Source organism: Gambusia affinis, linkage group LG21 (assembly GCF_019740435.1).
Source record: "Gambusia affinis linkage group LG21, SWU_Gaff_1.0, whole genome shotgun sequence".
In the NCBI taxonomy this organism is placed as follows: Eukaryota; Metazoa; Chordata; class Actinopteri; order Cyprinodontiformes; family Poeciliidae; genus Gambusia; species Gambusia affinis.
In genome coordinates, this window is record NC_057888.1 from 4,960,600 (window position 1) to 4,984,274 (window position 23,675).

General features: G+C 37.3%; 2 protein-coding genes across 2 annotated transcripts; both read right to left on the reverse strand.

Annotated features, from left to right (window-relative positions):
* Positions 1-6,473: 6,473 nt before the first annotated feature.
* and1 (actinodin1) lies at positions 6,474-15,813 on the reverse strand. The gene is made up of 7 exons (XM_044104041.1): positions 14,908-15,813; positions 14,506-14,591; positions 11,683-11,727; positions 10,496-10,641; positions 8,732-9,133; positions 7,947-8,201; positions 6,474-7,865 (listed from the first exon to the last, which is right to left on the reverse strand). The coding sequence occupies exons 2-7, from the start codon at positions 14,570-14,572 to the stop codon at positions 6,885-6,887; spliced, it is 1,896 nt and encodes a 631-aa protein (XP_043959976.1). The 5' UTR covers positions 14,573-14,591; positions 14,908-15,813; the 3' UTR covers positions 6,474-6,884.
* A 2,278-nt stretch (positions 15,814-18,091) lies between these two features.
* cops9 (COP9 signalosome subunit 9) lies at positions 18,092-23,247 on the reverse strand. Its single transcript, XM_044104060.1, has 3 exons — positions 23,062-23,247; positions 22,241-22,313; positions 18,092-18,240 (listed from the first exon to the last, which is right to left on the reverse strand). Exons 1-3 carry the CDS (start codon positions 23,122-23,124, stop codon positions 18,203-18,205), a joined length of 174 nt encoding a protein of 57 aa, XP_043959995.1. The 5' UTR covers positions 23,125-23,247; the 3' UTR covers positions 18,092-18,202.
* Between the last annotated feature and the right edge of the window lie 428 nt (positions 23,248-23,675).

Here is a 23,675-nt window from a genome sequence, read left to right on the forward strand (position 1 = left end):
TTAAATTTGCCAGTTTTGGCTGCCAGGACAAAAAGTTTGGACACCACTTTTGTATGCAAACTCAATCAATTTTTGATGTTCTCTTTCACACAAAGATTAAAACAGAATTTTGCAGCCGATCTTCGCCTATTCGTGGTTCAGTATTCGCTAATTCCGTGAGTATATTTAAAATAAGAAAATGCAGCCTGTGGAGTTGACACAGAGGAGACACGTCTCATCCCCGAATGGACCGGAGACATTTGGGACGCACAGAAAGACAGTTGACATCCAGAAACCGAACGTCTCAGAAGATCACAGACTTCTGCTGGACTCCGGCGCTCAGAGCCAGTGGCCGCTCCACTTCCACCGACACGTCATCCTTAATTTCCACAACATTTCATCACTTTCCGCCAATTAAATGCTGAAAGTCTGGCACTCCGATGGAAGAGAATGAACCGCTGAAAGGCGACGAGTTTTGGAAAACAAACACTTCCCAGTGGCTCTGCAGGGAACAGACCTGAACATGGCTGCCTGGCGGTGCTTTTCATGTTTTGTGATTCACATTTAATCAGATGCAGTGCTAGTGAGGGCCATGGCTCATATTTCAGCGGCAGAATGATGAACGAGAGGTCAGGCCGAAGGATGCGTGATGAACATGGAGGTGTTGCCAGCAGGAGGTCTGGAGATCCATCAAATCAAGGTTAGAAACTTCTCCAGTCTCTCCTCAAACTTTTAAATATTCACCTTTGGTTCATTTTTATTGCCCCAATAACCATGAATAACCCAAAACTCAAACTCCTCTTGCAGAGTTTAGAAAGATTATAAACTCACAAACAATTATTTCCGATATTCGTAACGTATCAGAGTGATTAATGGTAATCTTCATGTAAATTTGGTGTAATGTTTTAGTCTTTGAGGATAAGATGCGTCTTTGTTGCCTTTCTCTTTCCTCGGGGAAAGAACAGCTTAATGCCAAAAAAGGCAACTGGAACCAGCAACATAGTAGAGCAACCAGCAAAATAAAATGCATCCAACTGAATTAGAGCCCATAAACCTCTCATTGAGCCAATAAGTAACGAGTAAAATATCTGGAAGAATCACAAGAAGACAAGAAAAAGCTTTAAATAGTCCTGGGCAATAAATTAATTTTAACAATTAATCAAATTGTTATTTTTTGAAGACTGAATTTGTGAAAAATCTGGATTATTTTTCACAAATGGACTCATTGAGTTACCATAGTTTAGAGGGCGGCCATCTTGTTTGACAAGCATGTTTTACAGCTTCTTTTAAGAAAATTGTTATGACATCCCGAATGGAGTTGATTTGAATTCAAAGTTCAATTAATTTATGCAGATAATGTCCTAATATTACGGGAGTACAGTCATGGTATTAGGAGATTAATAGTAATGGTAACTTTATAAAAACTTCAACACAAAAAACAAAAAAATAAAATGAGGAATGTTGTGAAGTTATACTTTGGTACAAATTTCACAGATGATACTTTAAGTAATCTGTAGTAATCAGTAATCAGTACCAAATATTTACCAACAGCAGAAAATTCTCATAGTTTGGTTCTAGCACTTTGTTATCCAAGTCGCAAAAGGGACGCTTAAATAAAAGACACTTTTTGGAAATATTCTGTCATTTTTTTGGAGAAAAGACAGAAAGAAAAAAATCAATTAAAATTGGAAATCAAATCAGAGGTTTTATTTTTAAGCCATATTGCCGTAGCCGTAAAAACATTTAGCAATAAAAACACTCCAAACCTCAGAATGGAATAGTAGAAATTACACTTTAACATCTAAACTTGCAAAATTAAAATAAAATTAACCGTGACGACATTCAAGTTGGAGACAAGTCTCAAAGTTTAAATCCCAAAACATTATTACCCATCTGACTGTGGTCTAAAAATAAACAGTGACTCACTGTTTTAAATGCTGAGGCAAATTAAAGCTCAAGTTGTGTTTATTGTGGGTGTAAGTTAAATATAACTTCACTCCATGTCTCTTATTTATGTAAAAATAAGAGAAACAAAAAAGAAGAAGAAGAATATCCTCTAAGTAATAAAAACAGCATTTCCAACACCACACTGCTGTTTGAAAAATAAACAAAGGAAAATAAAAACCAAAGGGAACATAAATTTTGGCTTCAACTAAACATAAATATAATGAAAAGAAATGTTCATCACTTCGATTTATTTCCCATAACAACAGTTGAAATAATGAGGGAAAAAGTCAGATATTAAGCAAGCAGGAATGACTTAATCTTCACAAGAGGAGTAAAAACATCTGAATAAAGTAACATGTTAATTATACTTATTGCTGTGATGTTAAAGCAGAATAAAACATTTCCAGCAGTGGCATGAAAATGGAAATGGAGACTGTATCTTTAAGTTGAGAAGCTCACTAGTTTTTGACAAGATTTATTAATCATGGAGTTAAAGTAGATAAACTTTTACCACTTATTACCTAAATGTAGCAACATTTTATTAGCATTTTTGTTTCCAAGTAGATTATTAAACAAGTAGTGACCAGGTAATACAGCAAATAACATATTATGGGATTCAGTGTGCAAATGAGCCAAATTAGGCAACGTTTTGACCACTAGATGGTGGTAAAGTGCCTTCAACGTGATCTCTGTTATGTGTAAAATATGCATCAATAGGGATTAGTGGTACATCATCTTGGTTATCTGCTTCTTTGGTGCAAATTGGGAAATAAAAACAGGAGCAGTAGGAGAATGTTTTTGTCATGACAGGAGTGAAAAATACATAAAAGTCCAAAAAAAAAAATCACAAAAACATCTCTCAAAGTGTTACTGTTTCACTGTTACGACCTTTCTTGATTAAGCAAGAACATATTTTGGATATAAAACTTATAACATTTTTTGAGTTAGGCATCAAACAGAAAGCAAAACTAAAATAATGGGAAACATATTATGTCTTTATTAAAAACAGATATTAAAACTTTAGACCTTCATTTAAAGATTCATTTTCCACATAAATGTTTTCATACTTTGTCAAACTATGTTGTAAGTCACCATGTACCGGCTTAAAACTAAGGTTACCACATCCCTGAGCAACACTCAGTAATGAGACTAATGAGGGACCTTCAGTTTATCCCTGATTTAAAGGGCATTAAGTCATATGTGACCTTTATCTCGCTACACAACTCAGCATGAACGCACACAAATCATACACTGCACCGTTCTTGTGTTCTGCTTTCTGACTCGGAAAAGAAACGAGTCCTGACAGGTCAGTAGCATGTCGCATAACCAGTGACCAGCACTGAAATATTCCTGCACATTGAAAGGCCATGAGGTCGTCTATTTTAGTCAAAAACCTGCTGCGTTGCTTCACTTCTCAACCTTTTCCAGTTATTATAATTTTCACATTTCTTCTCACTTTGTCATGATGTGCGGTGGAGAGGTGGTGAGGAAGACGCTGCGGACTCAGGCTGAAATGAAAGAAGTGAGGATTTTAATTATGAAGTCACAGATACAAAGGTCCAAAGTCCAGGCAGCACAGAAAAGAGCAGAAGGCTAAATACTGGTAGCAACTGGTAACGTAACAAACATCTGACAAAAGACTAGGACAGCAGACAAGACGGCTAGACAGATTAGACAAGGACCCGACAAGAACAAGGACCCGACAAGAACAAGGAACCATGGTGGGATTAAATACACGGAGGGTAATCAGGGAAGGAGACACAGCTGGGATCAATCAAGGAGTAAACAGGACAACACAGAGACTCAATAGACACAGAAACCTCCAATAAACACAAGAAAACTCAAATCCTTGTACGCTTCTTTGCTATTCCTCCATCAGGTTGTCTCGTTTGAGGTGGACCCCCTCAGAGCTGTTTTATCACCAGATCCTGATTCTCAGCCCAAAGTGACAGATGAAACACCTTTTCATGCTTGGTGGGGAATCATGTCCAGTCCTGCTGTTAGTCCTTTTAGAGCTCTCTGTGTAAGATGATATATTTAAAACATAATCTTTCTTAAATAACCATGTGAGCTGTAGGACTTTTACTGAATTTTTTTGGGAAATTGTGATTTAAAAAATAACAACAGTCCAGCCTAAAAGTGACAGATGTCTAAATGTATTATTTTCTCTTCCTTTATTGTAATTGTTAGTTTAACTTTTTATTGTGTTTCAACTCCTTACTGCACGAAACATTAAGAGAAGATAATGTTTTCCAGAAAAAAAGAAGACAATCATCTGAATTTAAACTTTAAAGATTACAAACTCAACTTTTTTTACTGAGAAAAGATTAGAAGAGGAAAAAACCATAAAAGTCTGACCTTATATTAGATGTTGACTTTGTCTTCAGTCTTCTGTATTATTATTTGAACCTGTTTTATATTCACTCGACTCTAATCAACGTCTGATCACTGTGTGGAAATTTGATTTGCTTTGTTGCCACATTCTGGTGACTGAACGGTGAGAAACAACGCAAACACAGGAGCGCCAGCTCAGTGAAAGTACAGCCTGAAAACGTTGCGTTAATGACTCATATGCCAGAGTGTGAACACTGAGCAAACAAAAGCCTTCAGGAATGTTCTGTGTTACTCTGATATGCATAATTTATTTCCTCATAATTCAGAGGGAAAATATCCACTAAGGCTGATCCCTGTTCTCCATGTTGTAAGTTTGCTCTGAAGGAATTTACTATCTGTAATTCTTGGTATTTTAAACACGATTAAGACAAATTTGTGAAATTTGGGATGGATTAATTGGAGCAGAAATAAATTAACACACGTAAGGTTGAACCCTGGGCAAAAAAAAAAAAAAAATGTAATCTCTTCTCCTGTAAATCCATTTGGTTTACTTTTGTAGCAAAAATTATCAAAATATTTTACCTAACATCTGAATATTCTGTAAATATAAAACATACTAAACGTTACTGTATGTGCTGATGCTGTTGTAACCACTAAAATAGGTTTTCATATCAAGTAGAGGAACTAAACTCTATTTTGATAACACAAGACAAGCTAAGCTAATTAAGCTAAGAAAAAACTAAACCAGGATAACTATGATTATGCCACCATAGACAAGCTAAAATAAAGTATGCAAATAACATCAATATGTTTGATGTTATTTGTTGTCAGATTTGCTTTTATCTCAACTTGGGATTTCCCCCTCAGTGCCGCCAAGAATGATGTAAAGCAACTCCTCCTGTTCTTTTGCTTTTAATGCTTCCTAAGACCAAATGTAATTTACCCTGAATTCACTTGCTGCTTCTCAATTTATTTAATCTATCCTTCTGAATGGATTTGGATTGAATTAGCACCGTAATAAACAAGAAACCGACTCTGATCCTGCTTTAAGAGCAAATGAAAGAAATGAGGATGTTGATCACAGTTAGCATTAATTGGTTTAACTGTCAAATCCATTGAATATTCAGGACTTTCTATTAGTCCTCCACCCAATTATATTGATTTAAGCACCTTCAATTATGTCAGATGGATTTTAAAAGTTTAATTACATGTTTTAAAATGCCAAGTGAGAAAATCATGATCAGACTAAATCAGGTGGTGCCAGGATTTACTGCCTTTATTCATCCACCTTTCTCAGTGGGAATCCAGCAATTTAACAGAAACCTTATGGAAAGAATTCCTTTTTTCTCACTTTTTTGCAAAGTCTATTTATTTTGTTAGTTTTAAATGACATGTTTTAAAGGGGACCTTTCATGTAAAATTCACATTTTGCATATTTTTATGCTTCCATTTGGGTCTCAACTGCTTCTAATAACAGCCCAAGTGGTCAAAGGGGAGGTTTTATGCGTTTCTAGGCACATAGTTCAATTTTATAACATAATCAGGTCACTATGTTAACTTTAGTTGTTATTAAAATGCTGTATATATCAAACACGACTTAAAAAAATTTGACTGAGCAATTTAAGACCTTGAAATTGGGGCTATGTCTCTTTAAGAAGCTTCTTCTCTTTCTGGCACTCCTTCTTCAGGAAATTAACGCAACATGGCTCCTCTATTAACCCTTTTACAGCGTTCTTACCAGCATTTCCCTGAAAAGTAGTTCCTGTAAGGAGTTCAGCAGATGCACAGTTCTACCAGGTCGTTGCTAATTGCTGCTGGCTAGTCTGAAGGAGCTGAGTGGGGCGTAACCATAAAAGGACCATGATTATTTTCATGTTTTAGTCAATTATCTTTTTAATCTACACTTTGTTTTTATCCTAAATGTGTCAATCTTTCTGTTAATGTATTTGTTGTTTTCAATTGGGTTTTTTTTTCTCTGCTCCTTTGTTTTCCAGTGAAGAAGTTTAAATTATGTGAGCAATTGGACAGGGTTTGTAAAATGAACGTATCCAAAAAAAGCCTACATTAGTGATAAATTATAACTAAGTTACAGAAAGGACCTAATGAAAATATGTTGCTTAATTGATATCCATGTAGTTGCTGCAAAAAGTTGCTGAGTTTCTCTAAATGAAATGCACCAAATGATTCTAGAGAGTTTTTCTTTTATTGGAACATTCAAAATGAAGAAAAAAAAATCTTTACAAAATTAATTACTGATAGCAACAGATACAACTTTAAAAAGTTTGAAGTATAGATTGAGAAGCAAAATTTAAGATAAGGAAATAATAGTGCAAGAATGAGGTTGAAGGTGGAAGGTAGAAAGCAAAGACACTGGATAGGCCTGAAGCACCTAAAGTCATACAAAGCCACTGATTTTCAGAATCGTTACTGAGCGTGCTCCTGCAGCCAGAGGTTATATCTGGACGTCATGTGCATGTTCTTGCTCATTTTCTCTACAGATTTGACCCAAGTCCCATTTCCTGACCAGTCACAGCTGGTTGCTTGCTGCATAAGGCGTTCAAGATCTGAGCACCGTGAACGCTTGAGACCGGGTGTTTAATGTCCTTCTGTTTTCACCTGCACCTTTACTTCTTGCGGTAGTCGTCTGCGTAGGCTCTGTGGTCGTCCTGTTCAGGGAAGCGGTCTCCGTAGCTCCGGAGGATGTCCTGCAGGCTGGGCGTACCCTGCGACTGAGGCGGGTAGGACATAGAAGGTTCTTCCTGACCGCTCTGGTAGGGCTCCACCTCATACTGGTCTTGTCCATGTTGCTCAGACTCTTCTGTTCTCTGACTGTGGTCCTCCTGAGTGTGGAGTTCAGGTTGGGGTTGCGCTGGTTCGTAGCGACGCAAGCGGCAGTCACGGTCGTACTCCGGGTCGCAGTGAGGGTTGTCTGGTTCCAGGATGCCTCTGCGGTCGCCGTCTGTGTTCTGATGGGGTTGGTAGGGATCAACGGGGTAGGGAGTGCGGCGAGGAGCTCCGGAGTGAGGTTGGCTAGGTCTTACTGGGAAGCATTCACGGTCGTAACCAATGTAGCAGTCATAGCCCTCTTTGGTTTTACCTGGAGGTCCCAGAGAGTGACGCTCCTCCTGGGGCGGCTCCTCATAACTCGGGTTGGAAAACGGGTACTGCTGCCTGGGCGAGGGAGGACTCTGACGATTCATGGCTTCCCGGACAGCAGAGAAAGGGTCGTTAGGGTTAGACTCAGGAGCAGACATGCGTGGAGCGTAGGGGTCATTATCCTGTGCTTGGGACATGAACTGACGAAGAATGTTGTATGGATCGGTAGACTGAGGAGCGGCTGGGGTCGGATACTGTCGGTACATTGCGTACGGATCTGTAACTTTGTTAGCATTAGCATAAGCATTCCTAAACATGGCATAAGGGTCATTTTGCTCAGCTGGAGGAGGAGCTGAACGAATAGATGCCGCTTCGTCTCGTTCATCGCCTCTGTACTCCTGTGGGGGGGAAGAGAATCTGGTGGCAGTCAGAGGATTGCAGTTGTCTTCATAAAGAGGGTTGCAAGATCCAGGACCAGTGTGGGCTGAAGGGTTGAGAGCACGAGGAGCCTGTAGGGCCAGATGAGTAAAAAGTTAAAGTGGCAGCAGATAAAATGTCATGAATTCGCAATATATAGACAAAAATCATACCACAAGAGAGGCAGCATAGGAGCAGTAAGGGTCCCGGAGAGGATCACAGTTGGGGTACTGATGGTAGAGACCAGAAGGCGCCTTTTGAGCTAGTTTAGCTTTGCAGACAGGGTCTTTCTTGGGGTCACAGCCCAGGTGGGTGTATGATGGGAGGGGTCCGGGAGAGCCACGATACCCATAGGCAGCTCTGAGGTGGTACTGCAGACACTCAACGTCATCAGAAGAGCAGATACGCAGCAGCTCCGCCTTCTGCTCCTGAAAAATCGAGAAACAGAGACTGACGCATGGACCTAACGCAAGAAAAAACTATCCTTATGCTTTTACTTAATGGTACAAGATTACACAAGTTAGTTTTCTTAGAGCCAATCAAGCTAAAACTCAGCCAATTTCAGTTACCAAACAACTTCTACTTCAAAGTGTATCTAATGTCCCTGAGAAAGTATAACTCTACCCCTGACAAATTTTGTGCAATTCCACCTAAGTGGGTGGAGCTAAGAGACACCAATATATCAACTTTTCATCAAAAAATAAACAAAAAACTGACAAATCTATCGACTTTAATCTGAGTTGTTTATAGCTTTGCAGCTCAGCTCTGTCCTGAGCAAGAAGCAAGTGTTACTGAGAGCCCCTCCCACTTCCTGTCCTGCAGTCAATCTGACTGTCGTCCAGCCTGAATGTCGTCAGAGCAGAGGAGACTCTTTCCACTCGTGTTCACATTGCAAATAAAAGAAAAGTTGATTTGGTGGGTTAGTTACTCTGTCCAAATGATTGAAAACACGTCTTACCTTGGTAAGGAAGGACACTGCAGATGGAGCGTAGTGATAATGGGCCGGCTCCTTCGACTGAGCAGCAGCACGGACATATAAAGGAGCGGGGGCCTTGACCGCTGCTGCAGGGGCAACCGGGACCACCAGGGGAAGATAGGGACTCTTACCCTGGACTAGAGCCATGTACAAGCAGTGAGTATCCTTGGTTGGGTCACATGTTTTCATGGGGGCTGGTTTAGCGGGCTCTGGTTTGGATTTGGGCCGGCCTGTGTAAGACGCCACGCAGTTAGGATCGTCAGAGTCGGCGCAGGACTTGTATATCTCCCCCAAGTGGTGCAGGTAGGCCTTGTAGGAACGGCGCGCCTCGGCACGGTTCTTGTTCTGAAGATAGGCCAGATAGATCTTGTCCATTTCCTGAACCTGGAGGTGAAGCGGGTGTTGTTAGTGGTTAGCTGCCTCTATTAGCTTGAAGTACAAAAAACAGTTATATAAAAGATATCTTAAATCTTTTATTTTAGTTTTGGACTGGGGTTTTCTGAATGATTTGCCGAAACTCCATCGTTGTTCTTCAGATATTCTGATGCTCCAAACAGCAGGTTGAATCTAGTCTCTTCCGGTGATGGGTAGAAATCTTCATATTCTATTTGAACCGTAATTATTTTTTTTTTTCTCTACTCCCTGTGACTGTTTCTAAACTACTGCATCACAGTATTTGTTGTGTAACTGTTAATGTCATGGACTTCGGGCTAACCAAATTTGAAAATTCACAATTTTAATTTCTCGCAGCACTTTTGTATCCTTGATACCAAAGCTATGAGTGAATAAGTCAAAATACTTGGTTTTTGGGTGTATTAACCCAAACAGTTCATAACACCGTCCATCAGAACTTCTTCACAGTGTCTGGATAAATGTTATTGTTCCCACATCCGAGGGGAAACTCCTTTTTCAAGGACGATTCCTTTAACACAGTAAAGCGGTAAGCTGCAAATAACGCTAAAATGACAACAAACTTTATTTTAGATGTGAATTTATTGTCAGTTATTTTTGCTGGTGGTAGCCTTCTGCCATATTAGTGCTGTGTGCTAGCTGTGTGCTAGCTGTTAGCTCCGTGATGATAAAACTGCAGTTTTGAACGGTACTGTTACATAAATAGTTTTTCTTTTGTTTTACATTTTTGTCTTGGGGAACACATGATCCAAATATATTCAGTGACGTACTTAGCACTAGCATTAGCTAGCTTGCTAACTATGCTAAGGTCTTGTTTACAAGGTGTGTTCATTCATATTGTGTTAACATTTTCTGGCTCAAATATGTCAGCCTTCCATTGAAGACATTGCTAGATAAGGCATCTCTGCTATCTAAAAAAAAAGGCTCCACAGGTCAGAGTGGAACGTTCTTGAAGGGAGGCGGGGCCTGAAGTGCCTCATTTGCATTTAAAGAGACAGTACCAAAGAAGTTGCTCTCAGCCTGTGGAGCTACAATAATGAGAAATTCATACCAAAGTATCGCAGTTCCACTTTATTTAGACAACTTAATATAAAAAAAAGGATTTAAAGAATATGTCCACTTTAAAATGACTATTAAAAATGGAAACACTCATGGAAATTTTAGGTGTTTTGCAACTGTAATCTATTAAAACCTTTGTGAACCTGATAACAGTAGCTGGCAGGTGTGTAATGCAGACAGCTTTATTTGTGTGTGTGCGTGCGTGTGTGCGTGTGTGTGTGTGTGTGTGTGTGTGTGTGTGTGTGTGTGTGTGTGTGTGTGTTAGAGCTGACTCACTGCCTCTTGGTTGCCGTTGTCTGTAAAGTACTTGTACCAGGCCCAGAAGTCGGAGTGCTGTTTGTACCAGCTGATGTTCCTACGGTTACGGATCAGCCTCCTGTGGGAAGCTGCAGCTTCTGCCTTTTCCTGGATGCTTTCCCCCACTGAGGCCAAGACACAGACAGGAAGTCAGGGCTAAGGATCTCTACCTTACAACACACTTAATGATATGAAGCTGATTTTATTTACAAGTTATCAATTTCCCTAAAGTATTTTTATCTTTTCCTCACATTAAAACCACTAATCTTACCGTTATTGTTGGGATTTTAGGCATATTGTGAAGTAGAGCAAGATAAATACACAAATGTAGCCCAAACTTACTCTGGTACACCTAAATAAAATCTAGTGCAACAAATTCCCTTTAGGAGCCACCTATTTACTCCAGCAGTGTGTAATTACATAATATAAATATTATAATCATGCAGACCATGGAAACGGTGCAGAAGAAGAATGTCTTCTGATCAGAGGAGACTAAGCCATCATCCACACATAGCCGAGTTTTTATGAAAACCAAAATCTTCGCCACATTGTTCTAAAAAAATATTGCACACAGGATTTTTTTCAGAAAGTTTTCATACACATCAACCCACAAAAAAACTCCCCTGATCGTCGTCTTAAACATGTTACACCCATCGGGGGCAGTGTAAACCTATGTCAGCCAATCAGATTGCTTCAAACAACCACAACTTCATGCTGGGAATTAAACATGGCCGCCATGTTTATGTTACTCTCCACATTAATGACAGACAATAACCTGACATCCAGTTCGGCTGAGGTAGCAGTGTTATAGAAGTAAGAAATACTGCCACCTGCAGGTGGGAGTTTGCATCACGTAAACCCAAAGTTTTTGACTATTTCTACTGAAAATAAAAATAAAAATATCACAAAGAATTGTGTTGATCTGTTGATTTTGCGTGAATTTTCAAATTTTCAATAAAAACCCAGTATGGACCCACTGATGTATAATTTAGCAGAATACAGATAAATTTGCTTTGATTTGATGATTATTATTTTTCATCATTAAGGAATTTTCGCCTAAAACAAGCTCTTATATCTTGCTGAAAAGTTACTTGTAAGTTAATTTTGTCTTATTTCAAGTGTTTGCACTAAGAATTAGTAATGAAAGATAAAACTGACATATTTACCATCTCCTTTGGACTTTTGCAGAACCGGCCCTGCAGACAAGAATGCTAAAAAACAGAAAAGCAAAAGTAGATGTCATGTCACATCCAGAAGTTAGTTTGGGAAACTTTCCAGGATTTTTAATTTGCTCTTAATGCATCGATAATATGACATTAAACCTCAAACACTTAGAGGCTGGTATCATTCATGAAGTGGGCCAGAGGTAATTGGCTCAGCCCGGAGCGCTGCATCGGCAGCTCTTTGTAGATTTTATAGGGACGCCTGTAGCATTAAACCTCCCGCTGCGCGTCCAAAATGCTGCGTGTGCACCAACCCATATTTGTTTGTGCACACATTTGCATCGCGCAGTTTGACCCCCAAACAGCGAAGGGGAACAGCAGAATCAGCTCCTGGTTCCTTTCATCTCTCCAGGGGAAAGGTGTTAATCCCTTACAGAGGGGAGGAGGAAAGGGAAGGGAAAAGAGCTTAAAAAGGTCTGGAGATTCAGGATGACAAGGCAGAGGTCCAAAGGAAACATCAATGTATGTTTGGAGTTGAGAAGGTTTGATGGAGATGGACAGAATGTGCAGATGAAAGCTACACTGCTAACAAACTGTTACAAAACTGATGAGTTTCCCTGTGAAAATGACAGATTTTAAGTAATTAACTCTACTAAAAAGAAATCTGAAATTTAATTTACAGCTGAATTACATTAATAATCTGTTAAGTAGTGGTGCACTGGTTTATCGGCGCTGATTTCCTTAATTCTAGGATCAGCGATCAGTGAAGCTGATCTCATCTACCTCAGTAAATGTCTAAAGATCGACCTCTGAACCACCAGGTCATGTCTAAATATTTACAGCAAACAACTGTATAAACTCAGCAACAATTCAGTCACAAAGGATTTAAATTGGCTTCTTAAGGATCTGCAAACACTGCAGCCCTGCTGTTAAATGCATAAAAATGAAATGTTAATTTTGCATAACAGTGTTTTATATAATAATATCATGTAAAATAAGCAGCATGACATCTTAAAGTGACTCATATATTTTGTATTTTCTAAAAAAAAAAAAAAAAACTGAAAATGTAGTTTTTCCAGTGTCTGAATGTCATATTAACAGATTTGTTTTGACTATTACAATAATTTTTTTAATGTTTTTTTTGACCACCATTTGATTATACTCACATAAAGCTGCTGTAAAAACACAGTAATGTTTACTGGCTTACTGTGTGTTGTCTTTTATGACATAAAGCACCTCGTTAATGAAATGTGCTTTACAAAAAAAAGTTTCTGTGATTTAAACAAATTGTTTAAATCTCCTGATTTTATGTACAGGAGCATCGATTTTTTACAGTGTAAATGAAAGGCATGGAGAAGTGAAGGTGACCTGTGGTGATGAAGAGGAAGAGGAAGGGGGTGGGAGCAATAAGATGCCTCTGTGTATCCGCTGGATTGTTCTTTACAAGCTTGTAAAAAGAAAGAAAAAAGCGAGTCGCACATCTGGAAGCAGCTGGGCTTTAATGCTGACAGGTCCGGATTTTTTAACAGGACCGAGAACGATGAAAAGAACCTCGGTAAAACCGTCCGAAAGTATTTCAAAAAGAAAAGAGGGAGAGAAAAGCCCCTCAGGTCGGGAGCAAACTGGAAACAGGTGGCGGAGGAGATGAGATGATAATTTATGGACGCCAGAGGAGAGATGAACGAGCCGCAGCGACGACATGGAGGTCAAAGGTCTCCGCCAACAGAACCTTCAGATGAGCAGCTATAACTTATCATAAGTGTCATTAGAAGATCTAGAGGCAGTTTTATTTAAACTAACAAACAAAAAACAAGGCCACAGGTGAAATTACGTGGCAAAAACTCTGAGTAAAAAAGAAAAGAAATTAAAAATGTTTGTGGGGAAAAAGAACAACAGGAAATAAAAACTTTAAAACTATGAATACTGTATATTTTTAGCCACTTGTTGAACATTTTCATTTCTATTCATTTGTTACAAAACCATAGGAGCCACGTCTGTTTTGTATTCATTTAATAATAAATGTTTAATAATTATTATTTTAAAAAATCATATTTACTTACAAATAAATAAATACATAACTATGTTTATTTTCAAATAAATATAATTAACTTATTTGTATTTATTATTTAAAAAACTTAAATAGATATGTATTTATATACACAGGCAGAATTATTTTTGATACCCCGAAAAAATTTTATGAAATAAATTTAACTTCGCCGTAATGTTTTCCAACCAGGGCAGAAAAAATATGAAATAAATTAAACAATGAAAGAAATTAACTAGTCAAATAAATATGAATATATTATATTTCAACAACTGCAGAATTACTGACATGACTCCTCACACAAGTGGAATAAAATAAAGCAACTGAAGAATATTTGTAATTTATATTTTACTTTTTTTGTTTTTAAAACTGCTTACCAACTTCCAGTTAGTTTCCATGACTATTCACTCACTTTTCAAAATGGGAAAGATAAGAAAACATGCCATTTAGGTGGGACAGAGGTTTGTTCATGTTCATAAACAGGGAATTGCAAATAAAGTTGCACAAATCTACATTCAAAGCAGTAAATATGAAAGTTAAACCCCTGGAGGACGAGCCCAGTTCATCTTAGAGGATAAAATCTCTAATATTTTGGTCATTTACTCAGTTCTTGAGAAGACTTTTTACCAAATACTTTTTTACTTCTACTTTTGGCTACTTTTTACTTTTACTAGAGTAAAAGTATGTTAAAGTAGTGCTACTCTACGTCCACCCCTGCATGCTTTTGCAGCTGTAGTTGCTCATTAAAGCAGAATATTGCAACACACTGATGCTGTACTCACCAGGCAGCAGCATCACAACAAGAAGGGAAGTGATCCAAACAGCGTAGCAGCTTCTCCGTTCAGCCATGACTGGACGTCTTCCACTCCTACATGAACCACAAAACTGAAGATTTACTTAAAAAAAATATTCACTTTTGTTTTTTAAGCAAATTCAATCCTAATTGCAATTATTCTTGCAATAATCAGGTTGTTAAACGAAACATTTCTCGGCTCTAGCTGCTTCTTGTCCGGACTTACATGTCACTGCATGAAGTTTTCCCAACTTTCGGCCTTTAATACCAAGGCTTTGTCATTGTAACATCAACACCAGGTGTTTTTCCACAGAAGCAAACTTTCATCTGCATTTGAAACCTTGGAAATTCCCCAAAACTCCTGAGGTAAACACAAGCTTGGGCCTCTTACCTGGTGGTTATTCTGACTCTGCTGCGTCCGTCTGGAGTGGGAAGAAGCCGATGGGACCGAAGAGACTCCGGATGTTTGAGTGGTTTGTTTTCAACTGGGAATCCTGGCGCGCTCCTTACAGACAGCCCAGAATGAACGAACTGGGAAGGTTTTTAACTGGGAACGTTGTCTCAGACACACATGGACCACCTGAGGGGGTTGAGAGAAGCCGCAGCAAGATTGGCTCGAGGTTTGGGGCCAATGAGGCGTCTAGCAGGAGCACTAATTAAAGGCAGGGAGCGGGAGGGCCCGGAAAATAGATGGAGATATGGAATAATACACCAAAAAAAGAGGTTGCATTTGTTTTATTTTAGGGCTGCAACTAATGATTAATTTAGCAATCGTGTATTCTGACAATTAAGTGATTAATTGTCAGAATACTCGATTAGTCTTAAGATTAATTGTCACATTGTGCAAAGTTTTCATTTAACTACAGAAGCGTTTCTTTATTTGGAAATGTTTTGCAACTAAATGAAGTTGTAAAGTGCTGATACCAAAACAGAATGAATGGTGAATGTTTACTGTTAGAGGTTATTCTTTGTCAATATTCTCCAAAATCAGTGAAACTGCTACACATTAGTCGAAAATGACAAAATACTAAAAGTGTTTGTACCCATGAACTAGAACGACATTATAAATAGAAAAATATGAGTAAATTTATGACAAAAAACTCATTTGCAAGAAAAAAAACTCCTCAAATTTTGAGCTTAATCTTAGACATTTTTGAGTTTCAAAAGTCCAATATGTGAGAAAAAAAACTAAAATTTTTTTTAGATTAATCTAAGAAATTTTATAGAAAAAGCAAGTCAATTTCTGAGCTTCAAACATCAAACATTTTTGAGAATAAAAACTTGGAAATGTTTGAGTTTGAAATTTGAAAATTTTCAACTTTTCAAGATATTTTTGCCTTTATAAAGTCAGAAATTTCCAGATATTTTCTAGCAAATTTGCGAATTTTCAAATTCAGAAATGCCCCTAATTTTTTTCTAGAAAATTTCTGAGTTTTTGCTAGCAATGTTTAGATTTTTCAAAGTCAGAAATGTCCAAGTTATTTCTAGAATATTTTTGAGATTGTTTTGGCAGAAATTTACTCATGTTTGTTTTTTGTATCTACAATGGGCCCAACACGCCGTCAAAGCTGACAGACAAAGACTCTTTCCTGAAAGATTTTCTCAAAAGTCAGTCAAACTGCAACCGTTGCAGCTTAGTGGAAAAATCCTAAATTACAAAATATTACAAAATGTTTGTCACCAATCCCAAAGTCTTTTTAAAAAACATAAGTGGCTTTGTGACTACCAACGATCCAAAACAAGGAAAGCAAAGATTAACGCAAGGGCAGTGGTATGAAAAATCAAAAAGAAAGTAATGAAGGGTGGTTGGGAGCCACATAAGCAGTTTTTAGGGACCTCACGGTGCGCCAACCCACAGAGGACGTGCAGAAACAAGCACAGCTGGTCCACACATGAGGAATCAGTTAATATACAGTTTCCACCACGGTTAAAGTTTGTTCAGACTTGCCAGCCTCGTAAGAAACACAGGTACATGCACACGCACACATGTTTGCGCAGCTATCTTTCCGGGGACTTTCCATTGACTTCCATTCATTTCTACAGCCTAAACCCAACCCTTATCCTAACCATTACGTACCTAACTCTAACCCTAACCAAAACTCAATTCACACCTTAGTCCTAAATCTGACCCCTGACCCAAAAACAGCGTTTCCCCTTGTGGGGGCCAGCCTTCGGTCCCCGCAAGGAGCAGTGGGTCCCCACAATGTAGTGTAAGGAAAATGGTCCCCAAAAGGTATTAGAAACAAACGCGCGCACACACACACACATACCGCTACCCGAACAGATGCATGATGCAATATCACCATATCTAGTAGACGGGAGGCGAAAATCCAGTTTTGATGAGTTTTAAAGCTGGGCCAGTTACAGATATTACTTTATGATTTTATGACAGAATTTTAACTTAGAGATGAATATTACTTCCAAGCAGAATTTGATTTTATCCCAAATAAATCATGTTTTAAACATTATGTTATAGTAGTTTTAAGAAATGGTGCATGTTTCTCACCATTTCTTTGGATGTTTTCAGGGTTTTCATACAAATATCCATAAAAGACCACACTTTATTTTTTGATACCACAACTTTTTCTGTGAATGAGTTAAAAAGCTACAAAAAAATCAGTATTATTAGTTCAGTGAGGACTTGGTTCACTATTTGACTTCATGTTTCAAAAAAAAGGTTTTACTTAATACAAAAACAAACATTAAATGGAAAATATCATACAAAATTCAAATTTTGCCAGTTCTTGTGCTTCCATTTGGGTTTCTGCTGCTTTTGAAAACAGCCTAGGTGCTTAAAAACATCCAGAAATTTTGGTAATAAATTAAAATTTTTTTGGTTTCAAAGGCGGAAGGTCACAAATCAGCAGGCACTGTCCTTCACCTAGTAACCCCAGCCCGTTACCTAGCAACCTCACCGTCACCTAGCAACCCAAGCTGAGCCTCCAGCACGTTTGTTCAGCTTATTTTTTACTGCTGTACGCCATTAGTAACCCAATTACATCTAATTTTAATCAAATAAATTAGTAATCTACCACTCTACAATTAATTTGCTACGTTTTGGAGTTTATTAACTGCTAGTTTTTTAAATGTAGTTAGTCTTCAAAACTTTATTTTTCTCTAAAGCAGTTCACCTCATGTATAAATGATCCTGTAGTAATAAATGCCTGTTTCAACTTTTTGGGGGGGAATTAAACGAACAGAAACCAACTTTATTTCTGTTTCCCCCTTTAGATTCTCAGCAGCAGCTTATCTTCTTGTTTATATCAGCTTATAGAAAAGAAAGTCCCTGAAAATTTGATTCGTCCAGACAGAAAACTTCCAATTACATCTGAAAGAAAGCAGAAATATATTTGTTTTAGGATTTCCTCATACTTTCTTGTCCCATTACGCCTTCAGAGTGTTTAGAGGCCATGTTAACACGGATTCTTGTGTGTAATTATGTTTGGTAACAGATGGTCCTCATAGCCCACAAACCTGCAATTACAGCAGATTGAAACACGACAAAACGAAAACCATACTCATAATTTCCTCCAAAGCCGGAATGTAAGAGACTCACAAACACCTGGTTCACTCAGTTTTCAGTGGAAACAGAAAGACTTTATTTATTTTAGTAGCATAGTTAATCACCAATATGAGAGTCTGTACAGATGAAAAGACAAATTAAAGGCGGTTTTCTTCATCTGTGATCACTGCAGGTCATCGTCGTCAAACAGATCCTCAAAGTCTGAAAACAGGAAGAAGGAAAAGAGGAAAAGGAGAGAACCACCAGGTTAGGATGAGTCCAGCTGTTTTCCACCAGACTCCTACCATTCAGCTAATTATTCTGAAAATAATAAATGTTTTTTCCTTCTCCCACTCAAGCTGAGACGCTCACTTTAAATGAGCTAAAACTTCCCCCTCAATAAGTGAACGAATACAGGCTGGCATTGATCCAAATGTTTCTGTCTTACTTTGTTTGCAGTTAAAAAGAAGACATAATCAAAACAGCTTCTGAATCCACCCACACACATTTCATATGGTTATATAACCTCAAAAAGAAACGGAGATGTTTTCCTTGGCACGAAGCCTTGAATACAATCCTCCTAAAATTATTTTCTTTTGCTTGTTGCAAAACTCCCATTGGCTGTTTTTATTCATTTTTTTACAGGATTGAATTATAAATTAATGAAGTGTTTAAACTCAATCTTCTGTTGGTGATGTTGCCCAGTTTATATAGAAAGAATCTTCTGTCTGGTTTGAGCTAATGTTAATGCCATTTATATTTTTATATTTTTGATATTAGATCCAAACAAACCAACCAATAAATGAGGTGGATTTGTAGATTCACCTGTTCCTGGATTTTCCTGTGGATTGTAGCTCCAAATTATTTTTGAAAGTTCACATATTTTATTTGTACAGCAAAATTATACATTTTTAAATTTAGTGGCATCTACATTTCTCACAATGAACAACATAGAGACAGATTTGTATATACAGCTTAGGTCGTAGCAAAGAAAATCCCAGATTGTGGCCATAATGCCAATAAAGACTCACTTCTAGTTATTTAACATATTTTAATAAAATGGAAATAAATAATTTTTATGTCATTTATGTTTTATTGACTAATAATTTTATACATCACAATTAGACATGAATGAACAAACTGCAACATCAAAGAGAAAGAAAAAAACTATTTAATAAAATAAAAGTAAAATTAGATAATTACACAAAATCAAGTCTGACATTTTGGACAGTTTTCAAAACCTTCTTTTTTTTAATTTAACAATTTTATAGACGTGAAGTTCATCAAATTTTGTTTAGTCAAGAAATTGGCAGTTGGTGGTTACCATAGTAACCGACAGCTTCTGCCCTCTCTTTCTGTTGCCTTCGGTAACTGCGGTACGTATTCGGGTCAGCTCTGTGTTTTCTTCACAACTATAATAATTTTGACATATTTTAGACAAATTTAATCATATCCAGTGTTTCATGAGTAATTTTGTCATGTTTTTAACTGTTATTATAAATGTAAATTTTACAAATGCTAAATGCTCTGTAGTTTGTTATTTATTGTATTTTATTTAATGCATAAGACTGATGTTAACCACCAACTTGATTTTCTATTTTGTTAGAATAAATAAAGTGAACCTGAATGAGTCTTTTGTGAAGTCGGCCATATTGGACCTGAGACAAACATAGAGGAGTTACACATTGTGATTTTCTGAGATAAACTAAACAGTGAAATGAAAATGATTTTAAATCTGATGAATAATTTTGGCCTTAACTGTAGTTTTTGTAAAAAGTTAAACTGAATGTTTAAAACTGGGTTAGAATCCATAATCTGTCTTTTCACATGCAGCTTCATTGGCTGTTTTACGGCACTCAGCTGACCTTCTACACAGACCTGGTGGTAAATGTCAAAGCATCTTCAAACCAGACAACGGTTTGAAGTGTCACCACTACGCTGCACATGGCAGCCAGCCCAGACGCTACAACCAAATGTTATTAAGTCACTCTGCTGCAGCCTGATCAGCAATCTGTGCAACAATGAACCACGGTGCCTTCAGCTCATCAGAGGGAGAGAAATTCACTCTGCAGCTCATTTACTCTGTATGTTAATGTCACATTCAGCAGATTCCACCAGCAGGAATTAAAGCGGGGCTGTCCAAACTCTTTGTACCAAGGGCCGAAATCACCAAGTTGAAATTTCCTCAGTTAGAAAACACAAAAATATCAATGTGAATTATTTTTCTTTTGCCTGGACAATAATAAAAAAAACTTTACATTTTACGTTTACATTCATTTAACTTCTTGGGATTATTATTTTCCATTTTTTTTAAATCTATAAATTGTTTTTAGTTTATTACCAGTAACGAAAATAAGAATTTTCTTCTACAAACTTTGATGCATTCAGCCAAATATAATAAATACCAAAGTCTGTTTTTGAGTAAAAACTCGCTAGATGTTTGTTGCATGACTTAAGAGATAAAAATAAAAGGATAATAAAAACAGGCTCTGTAAATAAAAATCATTTGTGTCGTACTTAATATTTTCCATTTAAGAAGATAAAAACTTGTCTCAGAAAATCTCATCCTAGAGAAATTACAAAAAGGGTCAAACTTCTTGAATTATGGTCAAGGGCCGCACAAAATCAATCCAAGAGCCACAAATGTTCCCCGTCCCACACTTTGGACACCTCTGACTTAATTAATGCCTTTTCTTGAGATGAATTTGCACCTCAATGCTGCTCTTGAATGAATCCAGAAACTGAACTGCCAATCACAGGACGTTCATCAAAGGTGTCAGAGTTCATTAGTGACATTTATAAAATGATTTTCATTTACAACGCCAAGCTTTTTGAAATTTTCTAGACTATTTCAAGAAGTTTTGATTACCCAGTGAACATTTAAGTGCAAAACATTGATCTTGTCTGGTTTTGCTGATCTAAATTTTGTTTGATTCGATACCTCTAAAGAAAAAGTAGAGCAACTGTGTGTAATTTAGATGCTCTGAGAGGTTTGGAAGACAAAATTAGAGAACAAACGGCATCATGGAGTCAGGGAAGAGGTTCTGGAGGAGTTTAAGGCTGTATTCACATAAATCTGTTTAGTCCACTTTAATTGTCTAGAAAGCCTGCTTCATTTGTGGACTTTCTAGAAAAGTCCTTCATTTGTGGGCTTTCAGAGTTCGATTAGGTGTGAACACGTAATCAAAGTTTTCCAGAGAGTCTGGTTCATTTGACACAGTGCAGTGTAAAGGCAAACCTCTCCAGCTGAAAATGTAATAAATGTTGCAACTTTGGTTCCCAGTTAAATCAAAACCACTGACTATCAGGTGACAAAACATCCAGGATTAGGTCATAAAACAAACTTTTATGACTCACAGCTCTGAGATGTTTTAGGTTGAAATGTCGCGTTAAAAGTTTGAGGTTGTAAAGTGACAAATGCAGGAATGTTCAAAGGCTGCAGATATGGAATAAGCATTTTTACAAACTAATACCAACTAAATCTACTTTTTCAGACTTCCTAGCAAACCCAGATATAAGCTGAAGGGTTTTGAACTTGTGCTCATTGATGAAGCAGGTGAGGTTTTTATTGAAACCTCCTCTATAGAGAGAGCTTCTAAGTGTGCAGGCATTTAAAGCGCCTGAGTGACTGAGGCGAGGCGTCCCACTGGGTTTCAGTCTGAAAGCACCTATAAACTCACTTTACTATGCAACAGCATCGTCTTTTTAACAATCAGCTTTTTCTTTCTGGGTCATGGGCTGCTGAGCCAGAATTGTTCATCTGGGAGCCAGCGCTGCAAGACAGAAAACAGATTAGCTGGGTATTTTTCTGTGCTCCACCCGCACATTAGCTGCTGTTCAGAGCGGGAAGCAACAGGACTTTTTGTAAGGTTAATGTGAAACAACAAGAAACTGAAGCATGCTGGTTTCTACCTTGGAGGGGGACATTTTTTTTTTTAAATACCATGGGAAAGTTTTAGTTAACTTCTTTTTCAGTCAGATGAAGCTTCTAATTTAATTTCAAATTGCCTAAGAATCACTAATGTGTAACATTTCTATTTATTAACATTAAAATTGTACTACTAATGCAGATCAAATCATTTTGTTGATAAAATTGAGCAAACAAATGAGTCTCGGGTTTTCTTTAAACCATCTCTGATGTTTGGAAACATTTTAGGAAGAAGAACTGCAGTTCAGGTCTGAACAAACTCAGTGGATAGTGAATAATCCAGCTGTGTCTTACCATTAAAAAAATCTGAATGAACGGCTTTCTCGTTGGCTGCTAGGTCCATCAGCAGGCCGCTGCTGCCCCCTGCCTGTTGACACACAGCATTGCATTACCGTACATGAGCAGGCAGAAACGGAGCAAAGCACATATTTATATGCAGGATGCATAAAAAAGTTGATCATTAATAGATAATGAAACCAACTTGACTACAACAGTATTTCAGTAAACTTTTTAAAGGTACAAATATTGCATACATTTGTGTTTATTCTGACAAAATAAAAATATATGGTTATAAAACACTTAGTTTGATGTAAGGGCTTGAGAATGCTGAACAAGTACATCTAGACAGATTAGAATACAAGCTAAACATTGAGTTCAATAATTGAAATATAAAAGGTAAAACTCATTTCATATGTATTTATTTTTAACAGTTTTGATACTGTTTCGCTTAAAGTACAGATTAAAATTAGTCATAAAACCTTAATTTAATTGAACAGGGATAGTAAATTAGGCTTATTTATTTTTTGAGAATTTTTTGTAAAAATAAAACATAACATGTGAAACATAAACCTTGTAAAAGTGCAAAAATGTTGAATAGGGCCTGAAAATAAAGCAAAATGTGTTCACATTACTTTTTGGATCAGGATAAATAGTAGCAGTCTGGTTTGTTTTTGGTAAAGATGAATGTTCACTTCTCTATTAGGTTATAGCTGAATATATTTCTAATATTTAGAAAGACCGTATGCTTTAATATTTGTCTCACTGTTAACGCAAACAGAGCAGAAAATAACAAAAATATTACAGTATGACATTAGCTGTTTAAACTTTAAACCGACCTCGTCCAGGTCCACGTAAGGTCCGGCTCCTTCCGGAAACATCTCGTCCACTGCAGGTTTCATCTTCTTCTCTTTTTTCTGTTTGTTTGTTTTAACGCTAAAATCGTTTTAAACCGCTCAGTTTGTGAGTAGCAAGACTGGCTAACTTCCGGCAAACACAAAACAACAGTGTGCGACGCTTATTTGAGTCCGCCTTAAATGCTTGCCCGTCACATTCGTTCCGCTCACCCAACAATGAGAAACGAAACAAGAAAAAGAGGATAATATCATAATTTTACCTCATAATTAAGATGGTTGAAAGGCATTCAAATGGATCTCAGTACTTTCAGTCTGTACAGACAAATAATAACAATCCTTGTAAAAATTTAGGAGTATAAATACATGCAAACTCCATGCAGAAAGACTCCGGGCCGGGAATCAAACCCAGGACCTTTTTGCTGCAAGGCAACAGCTCTACCAACTGGGCCACTGTGCAGTCCGTAAATATTCTTAAAAGTAGAATTAATCATAGTATCATTACTACTACTTGAATTATTTAATTTTTCGATTATTCATTCTTACTAACGTTTCGTCACGTTATAATATCAATACAATTATTATAAAATAATCTGGCT

Coding starts and splice junctions, on each gene's coding strand:
- and1 (XM_044104041.1), bottom strand. CDS start 14,572: ATGGCTGAACGGAGAAGCTGCTACGCTGTTTGGATCACTTCCCTTCTT. Junction 8,202..8,731: donor CAGTGTCCTTCCTTACCAAG/GTAAGACGTGTT, acceptor TCGATTTTTCAG/GAGCAGAAGGCGGAGCTGCT. Junction 7,866..7,946: donor CCTATGCTGCCTCTCTTGTG/GTATGATTTTTG, acceptor CTGGCCCTACAG/GCTCCTCGTGCTCTCAACCC.
- cops9 (XM_044104060.1), bottom strand. CDS start 23,124: ATGAAACCTGCAGTGGACGAGATGTTTCCGGAAGGAGCCGGACCTTAC. Junction 22,314..23,061: donor CTTACGTGGACCTGGACGAG/GTCGGTTTAAAG, acceptor GTGTGTCAACAG/GCAGGGGGCAGCAGCGGCCT. Junction 18,241..22,240: donor TCATTCAGATTTTTTTAATG/GTAAGACACAGC, acceptor TCCTGTTTTCAG/ACTTTGAGGATCTGTTTGAC.